The 17,684-nt window shown below is 32.8% G+C and overlaps 2 protein-coding genes across 3 annotated transcripts; one reads left to right on the top strand and one right to left on the bottom strand.

The window, feature by feature from the left end:
• Positions 1 to 7,931: 7,931 nt before the first annotated feature.
• LOC127085919 (iron-sulfur cluster co-chaperone protein HscB homolog) lies at positions 7,932 to 11,164 on the top strand. 2 transcript variants are annotated; one of them, XM_051026472.1, is made up of 7 exons: positions 7,932 to 8,200; positions 8,805 to 8,931; positions 9,649 to 9,745; positions 9,908 to 9,997; positions 10,252 to 10,311; positions 10,698 to 10,766; positions 10,905 to 11,164. In XM_051026472.1, exons 1-7 carry the CDS (start codon positions 8,182 to 8,184, stop codon positions 11,040 to 11,042), a joined length of 600 nt encoding a protein of 199 aa, XP_050882429.1. In that variant the 5' UTR covers positions 7,932 to 8,181; the 3' UTR covers positions 11,043 to 11,164. The 2 variants fall into 2 exon arrangements, with proteins under 2 accessions (XP_050882429.1, XP_050882421.1); XM_051026464.1 differs by having other exon boundaries at positions 7,935 to 8,200; positions 10,246 to 10,311.
• Positions 11,165 to 12,061: 897 nt separating this feature from the next.
• On the bottom strand, positions 12,062 to 15,609 carry LOC127085909 (putative pentatricopeptide repeat-containing protein At5g06400, mitochondrial). Its single transcript, XM_051026459.1, has one exon. The coding sequence runs from the start codon at positions 15,476 to 15,478 to the stop codon at positions 12,365 to 12,367; it is 3,114 nt and encodes a 1,037-aa protein (XP_050882416.1). The 5' UTR covers positions 15,479 to 15,609; the 3' UTR covers positions 12,062 to 12,364.
• Positions 15,610 to 17,684: the final 2,075 nt, after the last annotated feature.

Here is a 17,684-nt window from a genome sequence, read left to right as displayed (position 1 = left end):
TATCAATGACCAGGTTACCACTCATAGCACACACTTCCAAATTCAATCTTGACACACACTCAGCAGATAAAAGTGAATGTGTTGCATCCGTATCAATAATAGTAATAAATGGAATACTATTAATAAAGCACGTACCTCGAATCAAATAAGATATTAGCACCCCGTGACATCCGTTTTAATCGACGAAAATCATTTAATTAGTTTAGCGAATAAGAGCGTTAGACTATGACATTTTTGATTTTTTCTAATTATTACGACATATTTAAAAAAAAGATAAAAATGAAATTTTTATTAGGGTGTTTTACAAGATGTTGAATTTTGCTTCTACGTATCTCTCAGTGCAATAGAGAATTTAAAACTACGTAGTTATGAGTAGCAAAAATTTATTTGTTAGTTGATTTTAATAAAAAATATTTTGATCGCATTCGAGCGAGAAAATGTTGCTTGCTGGTAGGGGTGTTCGTGGTTCATGAACTGCACTGAACCAAACCACATTTATAGTTCAGTTCAGTTTATAATAACCATTTTTTTTAAAAATGTAGTTAATTGTTAAAATGGTTTCAATTCAGTTTAAAACTAGTTTATAACCGGTTTATATTTATAAACTAGTTTATAATCAGTTTGCAATTATAAACCAATTTTATAATTTGAACTTTTTTAAAATCAATTTTTTGAATTTCATAAAAAATAACTAATTTTAAAAAATAATAATATTTGAAAATATTTATTTAAAAAAAAACTTTTATTTGTAAAAATTAAATAATTTTTTTTATTTTTCTGGAAAAAAAATCGGAATAAATATTTTTAAAATTTTATGCAAAAAAAAAAATTGATTTTAATTTTTCGGGGAGAAAAATCCAGAATAACTTTTTTTTGGAAAAAAAAATTACTTTATTTTATATTTCAAAAGTTTTGGGGGAAAATTTCACTATAAAAATTATTTTATTCTGAAATTTTTATTTTTAAAAAAATATATTTTTTAAAGATTTTTTTATTTCAAAAAACAATAATTTTTTATTTTTCTGAAAAAATATTTTTCTTTCAAGGTTTGCAACACCACTCTCAGATGTTATACATGCTCTTCATCAGACTTCGAGTATATCCAAATATCCTCGTTGAATACAACCACAGATTGATCTAGATAAGGATGAAAAATCTTATTCACATATTCCATAAACACTCCAAACACATTAGACTCACCAAACGGAATCACATAATACTCATAGTAACCATATCTCATCCTGAATGCAGTCTTTGGAATATTGTTTGACTTCACACGAATCTGATGATTATCCGAAGGTAAAGCAATCTTTCTAAGCATGCAAAAACCAACCAACCGATCCATCAGATCATCAATTCTAGGAAGCGAATATATATTCTTGATAATAACCTTATTCAGTTGTCGATAGTCAACACATAATCTCATGTTACCATCTTTCTTCTTAACTAATAGCATTGACGCTCCCCACGGTGAAACACTTGGTCGAACAAACTTTTTCTCAAGCAAATCCTTTAACTATTTCTTCAGCTCACTTAGCTCTGAAGAATACATCTTATACGACGCCATTGATACATGACTAGTACCAGGTACTAAGTCTATGAAACTTAACTTCGTGCTCCAGCGGAAAATCACTAATTTCATTTGGGAACACCTCAGGAAACTCACACATAACAGTTAGATTTGTAATCTTTCTCTTGCTTCCCCCTCTCAAGGACGCGAACACCACGAACACTTGATCATTCTCTCTTAACGACATCCCTACCTATATCAGTGTAATGAAACTCGACTCGTACTATCCTCATATTCAAGGAACTTTAGTGATTTATCAAAATAGTTGATAAACACTTGGTTGAACTCCAACCCATTAATTACAAGAATAACATCGAGTTGACTTAGAGGCAAACAAACAAAGTCAATCCCAAAATCTCTATCATAAATTGTCAAAGGATAACTCAAACACACCAACAAAGTAGTCACTGAACCATTAGCGGGGGTATCAATGACCAGGTTACCACTCATAGCACACACTTCCAAATTCAATCTTGACACACACTCAGCAGATAAAAGTGAATGTGTTGCATCCGTATCAATAATAGTAATAAATGGAATACTATTAATAAAGCACGTACCTCGAATCAAATAAGATATTAGCACCCCGTGACATCCGTTTTAATCGACGAAAATCATTTAATTAGTTTAGCGAATAAGAGCGTTAGACTATGACATTTTTGATTTTTTCTAATTATTACGACATATTTAAAAAAAAGATAAAAATGAAATTTTTATTAGGGTGTTTTACAAGATGTTGAATTTTGCTTCTACGTATCTCTCAGTGCAATAGAGAATTTAAAACTACGTAGTTATGAGTAGCAAAAATTTATTTGTTAGTTGATTTTAATAAAAAATATTTTGATCGCATTCGAGCGGGAAAATGTTGCTTGTTGGTAGGGGTGTTCGTGGTTCATGAACTGCACTGAACCAAACCACATTTATAGTTCAGTTCAGTTTATAATAACCATTTTTTTTAAAAATGTAGTTAATTGTTAAAATGGTTTCAATTCAGTTTAAAACTAGTTTATAACCGGTTTGTATTTATAAACTAGTTTATAATCAGTTTGCAATTATAAACCAATTTTATAATTTGAACTTTTTTAAAATCAATTTTTTGAATTTCATAAAAAATAACTAATTTTAAAAAATAATAATATTTGAAAATATTTATTTAAAAAAAAACTTTTATTTGTAAAAATTAAATAATTTTTTTTATTTTTCTGGAAAAAAAATCGGAATAAATATTTTTAAAATTTTATGCAAAAAAAAAAATTGATTTTAATTTTTCGGGGAGAAAAATCCAGAATAACTTTTTTTTGGAAAAAAAAAATTACTTTATTTTATATTTCAAAAGTTTTGGGGGAAAATTTCACTATAAAAATTATTTTATTCTGAAATTTTTATTTTTAAAAAATTATATTTTTTAAAGATTTTTTTATTTCAAAAAACAATAATTTTTTATTTTTCTGAAAAAATATTTTTTTTATTTCAAATTAAATTATATTTTTTTAATGAATAAAAAAAATTATTTTCAGAAATATTTTTTACTTTATGAAATAAAAATATTTTATTTTCAGATTTTTTTTCTAAAAAAACTATATATATTTTTTATAATTTTATTTTTAATTTTCAATAAAATATTTTTTACTTTTCATTATTATAAATATTTTTAATTTCCATTTTTGTCACTCTCATTAATTCTTCTTTTTTATATTAAAAAGATTATAATTAAAGCAATTTATAAAAGAAAACTGGTTATTAACCCGTTTTAAACTGAATTATAATTGGTTAATTTAAATGGTTCAGTTCATTAACTATTCAAGTGGTATAGTTATTTTACAGTGCAATGCAATTCAGTTTAGTCATATAGTTTGGTTAACCATATTTTTGCACACCCCTACTTGCTGGTCACGCTTGGGTGTAATGAAGTGTGACTTGTAAATCGCGTTAGAATATATAAAACATTATTCGTTGATAAAAAGTGAAATAGATTTGATCGCGCAAAGACGGAAAAAGTTGTTTGATTGGTTGTCTTTATTTTTAGGAGGAAGGCAAGGGTTCAAAAGGCAAGTTATACGACTTGTATCCAAACACTTGGAGAAAAAAAAGATATACATCCAATTAATCCTTTTTCATCCAATTTGGTTTAGAAAATATTTGATATGAATCAAACCACAATTCTTTAAAGAAAGACAAGTATTCAAAAGACAAACTATACGACTTGTATCCTGATGCTACGGGAAAAAAAGAATATATATTCAATTAATCATTTTTCATCTGATGAAATAATGAGTTTATTGAATTTTTAAAAGAAGACAAGTGCCCGAAAAGTACGTTATGATTTGTATCTGAATGCTCATGAATCAAAGAGACATACGCCTAATTAATCATTTCTTATTCCACTTTTGCTTTTAAATAAATTTTTAATACAATCAAACCATTATTAATTGTTTTAAAAAATCCTTGATGAAGGCTTAAATAACACACAATTTTCAAAACCTTAAATAATATAAATACATAATTATAAAGGCTTAATTTGACTTTTTCAAACATCCATATTTTCTAATTCCAAAATTAACACGCAAAAAGTGAAAAGAAAAAAATGCAAATGAAAACTTCTTTTTCTTCTTTACATGAAAACATATATCTCAAAGGAAGCATAAATATTGAAACAACAAATTGAGAATCTAAATGCATACGAAAACATGAATACATCGCAGAACAAAAAAAAGAAAAAAAGCAAACCAAATGGAAAATGACAACGGCGGTGACAATGTGTTTTCGGTGGCAAAGGTGGTTTCAGTGGAGTGAGGGTGTCTGGATCATTGTGTGATGTCTTGTGTTTCGCGGTTATTTGGCTTCTGCAATGTCAAATGAGGATTTTTGTTTCGTATTGTTTTGTTGTTCTTCACGCTTCTTTTTCCTTTGCTTTTTGTTAATAGTGTTTGTGTTAAATAATGGATGAGGAAAATATAGAATGGGTTCGGTGGTTATGGAAATTGAAGGGGATGAGATTTTTCGATCGACGATGGTGAGAGAGAGGTAGAAGAATCGTGAGAGAGGGAGAATAATTTATTAGTGAAGCTAGTGGAAATATACCCACATCGCACGCTCGAACATACAACAAAGTCACCATCAAACTTTATTTATTCCAGAAGGAAAGGGAAATCATCGATAAAACCCGGAGGGAATAGAAAATATATAAGGAAGTCGGTTATACAAGGGGAATGTATTAGCACCCCCTAACATTCGTTGTACTCAACGGGAACCATTTTGATTGTTCTATGCTCGGATGAGTGTTATATATAAGGTTACTCGCAAAAGAATAAGGGGAAAAATAGAATAGATAAAGTGCTCAGAGAGGATTGAGGCCATCATGCCTAAGTATCCTTATAGTGAAATAAGAAATTCAGAACTCCATAGTTCATATAACTAATGGTGGGAGGTGAAAGAAAAGTGATAACAAATATGGTTTGAACCAAATGATTAATATTGTTTGACTCCAAAAAGGGATGAAATCTAAACCCAAGAGTAGAACTGACATTAACCAATATGTAGTATAGCCTGAAGCATTAACCACTATATGGTATGACTAAAAAACAAAGAGAATTAAGTGTTTGGTATCAAGGAAAATAACTCTTGGATCAAAAGAAGACACTAGATGAAGCTCAAAGAAATAGTGTATTTGACTCAAAGAGAACAGTATATCACGTGAAGTGAATGATAAGTAGAAGGTATTAAATGTATGTAGTGAATAATGAATCATGGATATGAATGGAGTGAATAGAGAAAGAATAAATAAATATGCTCATGGAGGATTTGAACCCTCGTGTCTACGTATTCTCACAGTGCAATGAGAAATTCAGAGCTCTGTAGTTCGTGGAACTACGAAAATAAAGAAAGGCATTTGATTGGATTTTCAAGAGGCAAAGCAATTTGCTTAAAAAGGAAGAGTGTGGTATTAACCAATGATGGTAATAAACCTAAATGAATTTGTAAAGGCACGGTCTGAACCCAAAATGCTACCAGAGTTTGTGACTCTATAATTTAGGAAAAGATATTTGCTAGACTTTGCAACCCCACAAGGAAGAATGAGAGATAGCTAGAGTCTATAACTCTATAGGTAGAAATAGATGAATTCCCGAGTCTGTAACTCTATAGGATACAAGAAAATTAGCCAGAGTATGTAACTCTATAAGGCTGAGTGCAATGATACTTGCCATAATCTGTAGTTATATAAAGGCAAGAGACAGATTGTCATAGTCTGTAACTTTAAATGGAAAAATACAATGGGTGTGCCATAGTCTGTGACTATACAAGACGGAAGGAACTGAATGCCAGAGTCTGTAACTCTATAAGGCAGAATGAGGAATAGCCAAAGTATGTAACTATGTAGACAAGATGAACAAAGGTCAAAGTCTGTAACTTACAGTGAAATGTCTATTTTCCAAAGTCTGTAACTCTATAGGAAACGAGCAAGGTTATGTGCCATAGTCTGTAACTATATAAGACATACATAAGTGATTTCCAGAGTCTGTAACTTATAAGGGCAAAGAGAACTGATACCAAAGTTTGTAACTGTGTAGGTACTTAAAGAAGTTGCCAGATTCTGTAACTATAAGGTTATAAAGAATGAATGTATAGGTCTATAACTGTATAGGTAGAATGAAATGGGGCTTTGCCAAAGTCTGTAACTGTATAGGCAAAAAGCAAGGTTTCCAGAGTCTGTAACTCCATAGGGCGAAAAAAGAGCTTGCCACAATCCGCAGCTCTATAGGGCAAGAATGCCAAGATCTGTACTTTATAGGAAAGGAATAAAGGATGGCAAAATCTGTAACTGTATAGGCAATTCATGAGGAAATTGATTAGGAAATGGGTGTGTGGCCCTAAGATAATGATCCCCAAAGATGTATGGACATCAAAGAGGGGAGTCTGGCTCTGGATCCAATAAGAAGAGTATGATGATTAGAGCAAAGGTGATTCACTATTTAAGTGTTGAATTACTTATGTGTTTTCTTGAAGGAGACCTGTCAGTTAGATGATTCAAATTTCACTTAAGTCTATGAACAAAGGTGAACACCTTGAGCAGTTGGGTCATTTATCCCGTGCCCAAAGATATTCTAGACGAGGATAGGAATGCCTAACTCTCATTATTCTTCATTATTTAAGGCTTATGGCATACAACTTGAATCATGATTGATAAGTTGCTGGTAGAGGCTTTTGATTGCTGACCCTGGTGATACAATGTCACTTGTTGTGAGAGAAGGGTTGATAATCACTTGATTCGAATTGTGATAAAGTCTATGAATGAAGGTGAATACGATGAGCAACCGGGTCATTCATCCCGCACCCAAAGATATTTAGAATGAGTTAAGAAATTCTCCACTCTCACTCCTTCTCTGTTTCTTAAGGCTCATGACACATAACTTGAATCAGGATTGACAAGTGTTGATACCTTTGATGTGCTTGAGAAGTAATCCATTTTATTAGATATTCTTTGACTTGTATTGACTTTGAAGTCTTGATCTTGGATTTGAGTCTTGAGGCCTTGAGCTCCTGCGATCCAGCATATCTAGTACAACTTGAGCACAATGGATTTGTCATATCAAGTGATCAATGGTCTTTTTATCACTTGAATAGACTTGGGGATTTGAGCATAATACAAAGAATTTAGTTGATCAAAGTGAGCTTTGATTAACACTAATCATTGGGATTTAAGGAGATCAATTGAATTATGTAAAATAACCTAATGAATTAATTAGTTAATTAAATCAATGTGATTCTAAGGAAACCCTGAGCTAAGGGATCATGCAAAAATCAGGATTCCTAAACCCTAAGGGCAAAATGGTCAATGTATACAAATCAATTAGATGGAATTAATAATCAATATTATTTAGAATTAATTAATTAAAACCAATTAATTAATTAAAAACAATTCCTGAATATTTGATGAAAAATTAAGCTAAGTTCAATTAACTTAAACCTAAGATTTCTAAAGATTTCAATTAACCGATTAACTAACAAATTAAATCATAATTATCACATTAATTACAATTAATGAATTAAGTTAATAGTCAAAATTAATTATATTAATCCTAGGTATACACTAACCTAAAGATTAACAATTACAAAATTAATTAATTAAATCAAGAATTAATTGTGATTAATACAAAAAAACCAATGAAAAAAGGGGGGTACAATCCCCAAAAATTGGGGTGTGGAGCCAAAAAATCGTTTGGGCCTGAGGCTTTAGGCCCAGACACTAAATTGGTTGAACATAGGGGGTGCAGCTCATGAGGGAGTACCCAAGAAGAAAAAACTGTGGGGCTTAAGCCCAAAACCAAACCTAATGCTAAACCTGAATCCATCACAATTCACAAGCAAGCATGAAAACAAACTCACAAACTGAAGCCACCAACACTCCACAAGTTGAAAAACGGAATCAACTTATTTCACTAAGCTATAGCTGAAAAACGCTTCTCAAAATGGAAAGCTTCTCAAACCAATAGTCCACGTGTTATGTGATTTTGTCCTAAACTCATTCTCCACCCTCCCAAAATTCAGGAATCCCTTTTGTTACTGCTTTCACAATGACAAACAAGTTTCTCTAGGAATCCAGAAATGTTGATATGTGCTGCTTGATCATCGGTAACGAAGTTTTTTTCTCTCTATCTTTTCTTGCTAGCTAGTTGGAGAGTAGGGTTTGGAGGTGGTTTTGGTGTTTACTGGTTATTCATAAGTAAATAAATAGGAGATTTTTTTTGCGTGTTTATCTTTCCTGTCTGTCAAATGGAAGATGTTTTTGAAGTAGGGATAGGATCGGAGGTGGTTTCTGTTTGTTTAAGGGGATTTTTTAAATCTTGATATCTTGTAAATTGTGTTTGATGTTTGCTTATAATCCATTTACATTGATGCTGTTTTTGGAATGAGTTTTGATGGATTGTTAAGATCTTGCTTCTGATTGTGCAGTAAAGAGAAAAAATACTGACATTGAATGTTTGAGTATTGACAATTTGACAACCTGTGCTGTAAATTAGGGTTAGGGCAGTTTTTGGGGGAAAAATATTGAGACAAACCTTAACTTCAATTCCCCAAGGTTTATCTCCTCGCCTTAAAATTCAACCTTCATCACCACCCTTTGCACCACCGTATGATATTGATAATCTCTGTCATGGTTACCCTACCTGCTATTATTATTCTTCACTTGGGTCTCTCAGATTTTGCAGAAAAAGTTTATGTTCAAAACCTGCAGAGAAATTTCAAACCACATACTGGAATTGCCATGCTGTTCCTCAATCAACACCTTTCCTGTTCTGCCAATCATGTTGCTGCATTCAGGCTGTTGATCATTCGATTGACTATTTCGAAATTTTCGGGACGTAAGTTTGGGGTTTTCTTTTGTTGTTCTTGGTTGCTGAAATTGTTCATAAAGTTTTGATCTTTATGGGCTGACAAAATATGGTTTGTAATTTGTTGATTTTAAGCACACATTGTTTTACTAGGAAGGTGAAAGTTGATGCAGTAAGGAGGGTAATTGAAACAGATAGAGGTAAAGGTAGAGGTAGACCTAGAAAATCTATAAGAAATTATTAAGAAATACATAAAGATTAAGGATTTGGATATAAACATGGTCACATTAAAGCAAAAGTTGATCCATGTAGTCAACTCCATCTAATGGGATAAGATGGGTTATAGTTGTTGTTTATTTTTGGAATTGTTATATGTACTACGCAAGTGATTGAGCTATACAGCCATACTAGTTAATGAGCATCGGTTAAAGACTAGGGAAAACCCAAGAACAAATTCTGACTTAATTAATTTACTTACCTCTAGATCAAACTGAAGATTCACCTGAGAATCTGAGGGTTGAGACAGAAAAACTTGTTATATATTTCTGTGCAATGTCTTTCATGAAACTGCAAGATGAAATCGTATTCTCTTACATGTCATAAGTGTGTTTGTAATATTTCTGACATGTTTTAAGTTTTTGTAATGGAGAAAAAGAAATCTAATGATTTGTTTTTGTATGAAACTGAAAAGTATAATAAATAAGTAGAGAAACTTAAAAGATTTTTTTTTCTGTAAATTTTAAACAGGGAGAAGAAGTATGATGTAGAGGGTATTGATTTGGAGCGGAAGTACAAGGAGTGGCAAAAGAAACTGCATCCTGATTTAGTGCATTCTAAATCTCAGGTTTGTCTTACTGAGATATCCTTTCCTCTTCCTTTTTATTTCATATTCTACTTCGACCTTATTTTTTACTTTTTGTTTTGAATTGGGGCAGGTAAGGTAGTGAAGTTGAATGTGTTTTTGGAGATACTAACAGTTTTTGTTTTATTTGCTTCAATTTGTTAGAAAGAAAAAGATTTTGCTGCTGAACAATCAGCAAGAGTGATTGATGCATACCGTACACTTAGCAAGCCTTTGTCAAGAGGGATTTACATGGTAAGCATATTTCCACACCAAGATTCAAATTGATGACGCATTATTACATGAGCGAAAATCTCTACAGAATTTGAACATATTTAAAAATTCAATGGTTAAAATACATCTATCATGAAGAAATTTTTTATTTGATCCTAGAAACAAATTCAATATGTCATCAACAAGTTTGTTATTTGATCTTAGTTATATACCCTCTTCACTGTTTCTTCTTGATTGATACAAAGTTATGATACACCATATTTTGTTAGCTGAAGCTCAAAGGAGTGGAAATTGATGAGGAGCAGACAATTTCAGATCCAGAATTACTAGCAGAGGTGAGTAAAGCTTATTTCGTCTTCAATGTGAAATTTCCTTTGAACCTCATTAAGCAAATTAATAGTGAAACAAGTGCCTCCCAAGACAAATGGAGAGTTATTCTCTTTGAAGCTTGAATCACATCTCATTAATTGAGTCTTTTATCAAACTCAGAAGTAAAACTATCTAAAGAAAGAAAAAGATAGTCTCTGGACAACTGTGATGGTTAATTACAACAGCTCAGCTTTTCTTTTTGTGTCTCTTAAATAAAATGACTTTTTTTCCAAAATATAAAGTAGGACTCTGGAACTTAATTGGTAAGGGTTAATTTCTATCCCTTATCTCTTTTTACACTCTTCTAATCAAGGAAAATCTAATCCCATTCCGTTGCCAAAATTTATTGCAGATTATGGGAATCAGGGAAGAAGTTGAAGAAGCAACTAACTCCGAGGCTCTGAATCACATTCGCTCCCAGGTACGTCTAGAAATTCCAATTTGCTCAAGGTGGAAGTCCTATGCTGCAAATAGATTTCATAATCAGTTAAAATATAGATTTTGAATTATGATTACTTTGATGTTGTTTCTTCATATCATCCTTTGATTGTTCATCCAGATGCAGGGGAAACTGCAAAATTGGTCTAATGCCTTTGCTGATGCTTTTAAAAGACGGGACTTTGAAGAAGCAAAGAATGTAATTAGGAGAATGACTTATTGTAGTCGTGTAATTGAGGAAGTTATGAAGAAGCTTTGATGTTTTTTTTAAAAGAACAGAACAATAACACCATTTGATTAATAATCAAATAAGTAATACAAGAAGATGATTCATGGTTGATAGAAATTGTAACATCTAAGTATGTAATTAGTGTTATTATATATTTTGAAATATAACAACTACTACTGCCAATGCCATTGAGCACTCTTTCAACATTAATGAAGGTTCTTTACAAAAATGGATGGAAGTAAAAGCATGACTTTTTTTTTGTAAAGAGTCTAATGATTGGAATTTTCCCTCTTAAGTGAATAAATGGATGTCACATATTCAAACCCGTCAATCCCATACTCCTAAATCAGATGGACACTCAACTACTCCCTAGCTAAATTAACAGGACTCAAAGCATGAATTCTTAATCTATACTCCCTCCGTTTCTTTTTAAGTGTCGTTTTAGCATAAAGCTCTCCAACCAAGATAAATGAATTGTTATAATTTTTTTTCCATTGTACCCTCATTTTAATCCACCATATACTTTCTCTTTCTAAATAAAATTCATTAATATAAGTACTCATTAAATTATTTACTTCAAATAACTAATTCCATAATTTTCTCCACATAACTCTCTCTCTTCCGTTGCATTTTTCAACTACTCCTAAATTTTTGGAATTAATATTGCTTGCTATAGGAATACGTATTGCTTGCTATGTAACATTCGAAGCTATCATTTGAATTTAATTTTTATTGACCAGCCAATACTTTGAATAGGAATGAGAGTTATGTATGGGAATGAGAGTACGTATTAAGAAAGAGAATTTTATGGAAAATGTGGAGTGAGTTATTACATATATTAAGAAAGAAAAATTTATGGAAAATATAAAGTTGAGTTATTTAAATAGTAAGGGTATAATTGACAAATTGTAACATTAAAACATTAAAACGACACTTAAATAGGAACAAAAAAAATCTTCTAAAACGACACTTAAAAAGAAACGGAGGGAGTACTATATTATAAATAAAATTTTGAAAACAATTAAATATCTTCAACATTCTCCAATGACTTTTAATCCTTGAAGTTTAATACATAATTTCAAGTTCTTATTACATAATGATCTAAATGTTTTTATACTAAACAAGATTTTAAATTTCTTATATGTTCTTTATAGCTTAACTCAAATCTTTTGTGAGCTATTTGTTTGATCTATAACATATACATGATAACACATCATCAACATATCTTTAAGACTATTCAATAAGACAACTCTTTCAAGTTCACTTGCACTTTCAACCTTGACTCATCTCATGTCACAAGAAAAACTCTAAATGGCATAAATCCAACAACTTCCAAAGGCCAAGCAAAGAAATCAACTTATGAGCTTGCGCTTTCTGATCATTTCTGATTTTTGTTGCAACACAGCACGTGTTAAACCTTGTTTCCCTTCTCTATTCAACCCATATAAAACTGTTCTAAAGTTAATAGTACTAGGAACAATCCCACTCTCCAACATGTAAGAAATAAGTTGCATTGCTTCTTCAGATCTTCCAACTTTGCACAGACAAGAAAGAAACATAGAATATGTTTTAAAATCAGGAAATGGTCCTTTAAATTTCATACGGTAGAACAAATTCCATGCTTCATTAAACCTCCCCATGTTCATGTACCCGCGTATAAGCGCAGAATATGTAACAACATTTGGTTCATAACCCAATTCTAGCATTTCCTGATAAATCTCAGTAGCTTTTTCAACCTGTTTCTCTTTAAAGAAATGCACTATTAATGATGTGTAAACATGGATGGTAGGTTTTATCCCCTCTTGTTTCATTGCATTCACCTTAGTTAATGCTTCTTCTAATTTACCCTTTTGTAATAAACCATGTATTATACTTCCAGAAGTTAGCTTTTCTACACAAGATTTCTCTGCTCCAACCTCTTCAACTAATTTCAACGCTTCTTCTACTTTTCCAGCTCTACAAAGAGCTCTTATAAACAAAGAGTAGCTAAGGGGAACTGTGTAGCCGGATTTTTGAAGTGAATCTATGCATTTCCTAGCTTTTGAGATCCTACCCGTTTCACATAAACAACCAAGATAGGTTTCAATCAATTCTTTGTCGGGGACATGTCCTGAATTGATCATCTCATTATATATTTTGAGAGCATCGTCGATTTTCCTTCCTTTCCTCCCACACAAGGCGATGATCAAAAACTTGTATGTACTCCTACTTGGACTATAACCATCGGCTTCCATCTCGTTGAAACAATTCATGGCCATCTCTGTTAGTCCTGTTCGGCCGTAGAGCAATATCATGATTGTCCATGTTTCTGGTGTTATTGGATAATTATTTCTTCTCATTTCATAAAATAGGCTTCGCATGTGCTTGAAATCTTTCCCACATCCTGCGATTTTGATTGCAATATTGTATGATTCTACAGTGTGTCTGTAACCGGGTTGCTTTCCCACCCATGAAAAAAAGTTTAGCACGGTGTAACCATGCATTCTGCATATTTGCAATGTATCCATAACAAATTCTGGGGTGAACTCAATGTTGCTTTTCTCTAATTTTTCTTGGATTGAAGACCAGTGTAGAGAGGATGAGAGTATCCTACAGACATCGCAAACATCTTGCTCACGGTAAGTCTTAAGAATTGGATGTAGTGATGAGCAATCGACCTTCTCTAACTTTGTTTGGCCAACTCCTTTATCTTCTCCCAACTCGCTTATCAACGACACTTGTTTTTCAGACTCGTTGAAATTTTCAGGAACAAGTTTAGAGGCTGAATGCATCTGTTGGACTTTCTCTTTTAAAGCAAGCTCCCCTTTGTTCTCCATGTAAGTTATAACCCAATGAAATACTTCATCTTTGATTACAATCTTCGAAGCCTGCATTTCATACAATACTTTGATAATGTCATCGGTCCTTGAATCCTTACAAAGCTCCTTAACAAATACCGAATATGATTTCCAGGTAGGCTTGATGCCTTGACACTCCATACTCTTGAAAATTTTCCATGCTTCGGATATACGATTTTGTGAAACATGGCCGGCAACCATGGCTGTTATAGCTACGATATCTGGTTTAATTCCTTTTCGCAGCATCTCGTCGTACAACATGCAAGCTTCTTCATACCTACTCAACCTAAAGAGATGCTGTATCAGTTCTGTATATGTGGAAACCATAGGCATATAACCGGATTCATTCATATTTTGAAACACATCAAGTGCCATGCGAACATCATTTCTCCTTAAATACCCGTTTATTATAATTCCGTGAATGTTCCCATCAACAATGTCCCTTCTCTTCATAATTTCAACAATCTCTAAAGCATCTGAAATCCTGCCTTCTTTACACAGCCCTCTCACCAATGTCTCAAAATATCCAGGTTCAAGAACTACATCTTTATATTTGAGGTCACGAATCAATTCCAAAGCCTCTTTAATCCTCCCAGAAATACAAAGGCTCTTAAGCATACATCCAAGAACACTCCTCTCTGGCATCAGACTCAACCGCATCATGTCATTTCCAAGCAAACTAACAGCTGCAACATCTCCTGATTTTGCCATACAATTCATGAGCATCTTATACAATGTTACATCATCAAGTACAATGTCCTTCCGGACCATATCATTATAAAACTCCATAGCAATATCCCCCTTACCCGAACTGCAAAGCAAACGAATTGCCGTTTTATACGAAACAGCATCAGGTTCACAGCCAAACTTTTGCATATTTTCAAAAGCCAACAAAGCTTCACTGATTTTCTTACCCTTCCCATACTGCGATACAAGAATGGTCCACGTCTTAACATCCTTCTGAACTCCACATTCATCCATTTCCTCTGCCAACTTCTTCACCAACCCAAACTCCTTAGCTTCTCCAGCAAGGCACAACATGGTATTATAAGTCTGCGTTGTATGACTAAACCCATCCTTAACCTTCAACCAATTGAAAACCCTAAAACCCAAATGTGGCATTTTGAAGCACCTTTTAAACACTCTGTCAAAAGCCTCAACATTCAATTCACAATAACCCATATTCTCTAACCTCTCTTCCACAGAAACAGAACAATTTTCTCCTCGAATTATTTCCGTAATTTCACCCACCATCTTACATATATCTTCTTCTCCCATTTTACTCACCCGGGTATCTTCCAAAACAGGAAAGCTTTCATCTTTACCAACTCCCACTTTCTCTTCAGCATTTTCACAAACACGTTCAGTGCAATCATGTTTCTCCTTAAAACCAACTTGTGTATCACGAATTTCAAACGGAAACAAAAACCCAGATGGAGAATGGTCTGGGAACACAGTATCATACCCTAAAATCTCAGTAATCTCGTTAAAAAGTGAACGCGAGGCGTCAATGTCTGAGTTGGAAAGTTGTTGTGTTGTTTTGTTGAAGGTAGAAAGATGAAAAACACGGTGAGAGTGTGAAAGAAAGTAGGAATCAAAGAATTGGAGTTTGTTTTTCAATGCTCTCATGTCTTGGAATTTTGAAAATGTAATAGACTGTTACGCGTGTTATGGTTTATGCGAAGAAGAAAACACGATGAAGTTGTAATGGAAATAAAATGATATTTTTTAGAACCTACTTGACAGATTAAACATGAAGCACCTGTGGCCTAATGGACAAGGTGTGAATAGTTTTTTATTACTAGATGAAACATCTAAAATAAAATTTTATGAATTTTTTATTTATTTAAAGATTTAATTTAAGTCACTAGTCGGATTGTATGATTGTTGTTGATCCAATATATAAAATAAATTAAAATTCTTATTTGACATAAAATTGTGATTATAAAATCGGTGAGATATTGGATCGAAGTCTGTTCAGTTTAGTGTGTTAGTTTTCTTATAAATAGAATACTAGTCTCTCATCATTCTATAACGCAAATCGTAATTACGGTGAGAGAGATTATTTGCTACTCTGTAACACTTGTAACAGTTTATAACCAATTTCGTTGTGTTCTTCTTTCTTCCCTCTTTTATATCCTTGTGGATTTCTTGCCGATCAATGAACCGATTATACTTTTTTATTCCGACATCTGATAACGCGAAAAAGTCGAATGGCATTAACATCAACAAATTCGTCAATGTTAGGGAACAAAGCTAATCCATAAATGAGCAACACAAAGATAACTTCAAAAGCGTCCACACTACCAGCTTGAGCAAAAGCAGTAGCTTCCTTGATGAGGAAAACAGATGGCAACCCAAACAATCCTCCTTTCTTCATCCAATGAGCCTCTATCTCAGACTTCTTCAAGTGAAGAGCTTCAGCAATAATACTAGATCGAGGAATCTCCTCCAATCAACTAAAAGGCACTTTACTAGAAACAGGTATCCCCAAAAGATGAGAATACTCCTCCAAGGTAGGCACAAGTTGAAAATATGGGAAAGTGAAACAATGGTAGAGAGGATCATAGAACTTCACTAGCACACTCAAAAGTCCTTCAACCACATCAGCAGACAAGATGGACAAAAGCTTTCCATGACGTTGTTTGAAGTCCAAGGGATCTAATACAAAAGATGCAAGCTTCCTTAGCTCTTTCAAATCTGGACATCTGAAACTATACTTCTTAGTGTTCCTTCGTCCACAGTCCATGGTCTGAAAATATTTGCAAATGATACCTTAGTTTCTTGAAATTTTTGTGTGATGAATGTTATGATGCGCATGAATGCATGAATACAACAATCACAAATAAGGGATCACACACAAGGCAAACAAAGGTCAAAGGATGAATCAAGTCATTGTCAAGATCAATCATCCATTTTGGTGGATTATGGTTTACACCTTATCAACACCCAAGTTCCATTGATATTGACAAGACTTGATTGGATCAACCAAGAATCAAGGGTTTGTTGTAAGTCATGAGCATGGAGCATGGGTAAGAACCATCCCAAAGGAGTGAACTAAGGATAAAACTTGTAGATCATGTTCTAAAAAGTTCTCAGAGTCTTAATTCCATCTATCAGATATTATAGGTTAAGATGACTGACTCATCGACCCATAATATTCTCAAGAGAAACTCGTCTGAGTGTAGTATCGTGTAACAACTGTTATAAAGTCTACACTTGAACAGTTTCCGCACTATGTCCTAAATAGGCCAAGATTGTAACACCCTTCTAAAATACCCCAAATGTTTAATAATAAAACAACAACAATTAAATCATACATATCAGAGTAATCATGCATCTCAAGGGTGTCACATAACAACTTCTTCACAAAATTTCAACATAAAAGCAGTCATGCTCATTATTTAATTCAACATAAAACTCCTTGCAAAATACGCAGCGGATAAAATCATTCAACAACTGTAATATCTTAAAATTAACATTTATTCAACAATTCAAACATCCCGTCCCGATGTTACATCTATCAGAGCATGACCCTCTAACCACACTAGACTTCAAGCACTAGCTTCTATTCGACTCACTGCTCGTTACCTGAAAAATATAGCTGTAAGGGTGAGTTCCTCAATCGATATAACAAATATTATAATTTATCATGTTATGTTAAGTAATTCTACACGTTAATCACCCTAATTATATCATGCATTAGGCAACGGCACAGTCAACTCAATTATCATATTCAAACACAACGTAAAGGCAACTCAATAACAACATAAAATGCAACTCAATGAGACTCGACTCTTCATGCATGTGGTACCATTTGGAGTAAAACTCCCAA

The sequence above is a fragment of the Lathyrus oleraceus genome, chromosome 1, assembly GCF_024323335.1.
Source record: "Lathyrus oleraceus cultivar Zhongwan6 chromosome 1, CAAS_Psat_ZW6_1.0, whole genome shotgun sequence".
In the NCBI taxonomy this organism is placed as follows: domain Eukaryota; kingdom Viridiplantae; phylum Streptophyta; class Magnoliopsida; order Fabales; family Fabaceae; genus Lathyrus; species Lathyrus oleraceus.
Note: the sequence above shows the minus strand (reverse complement) of the source record. Positions and strands in the feature narration are given on the sequence as shown.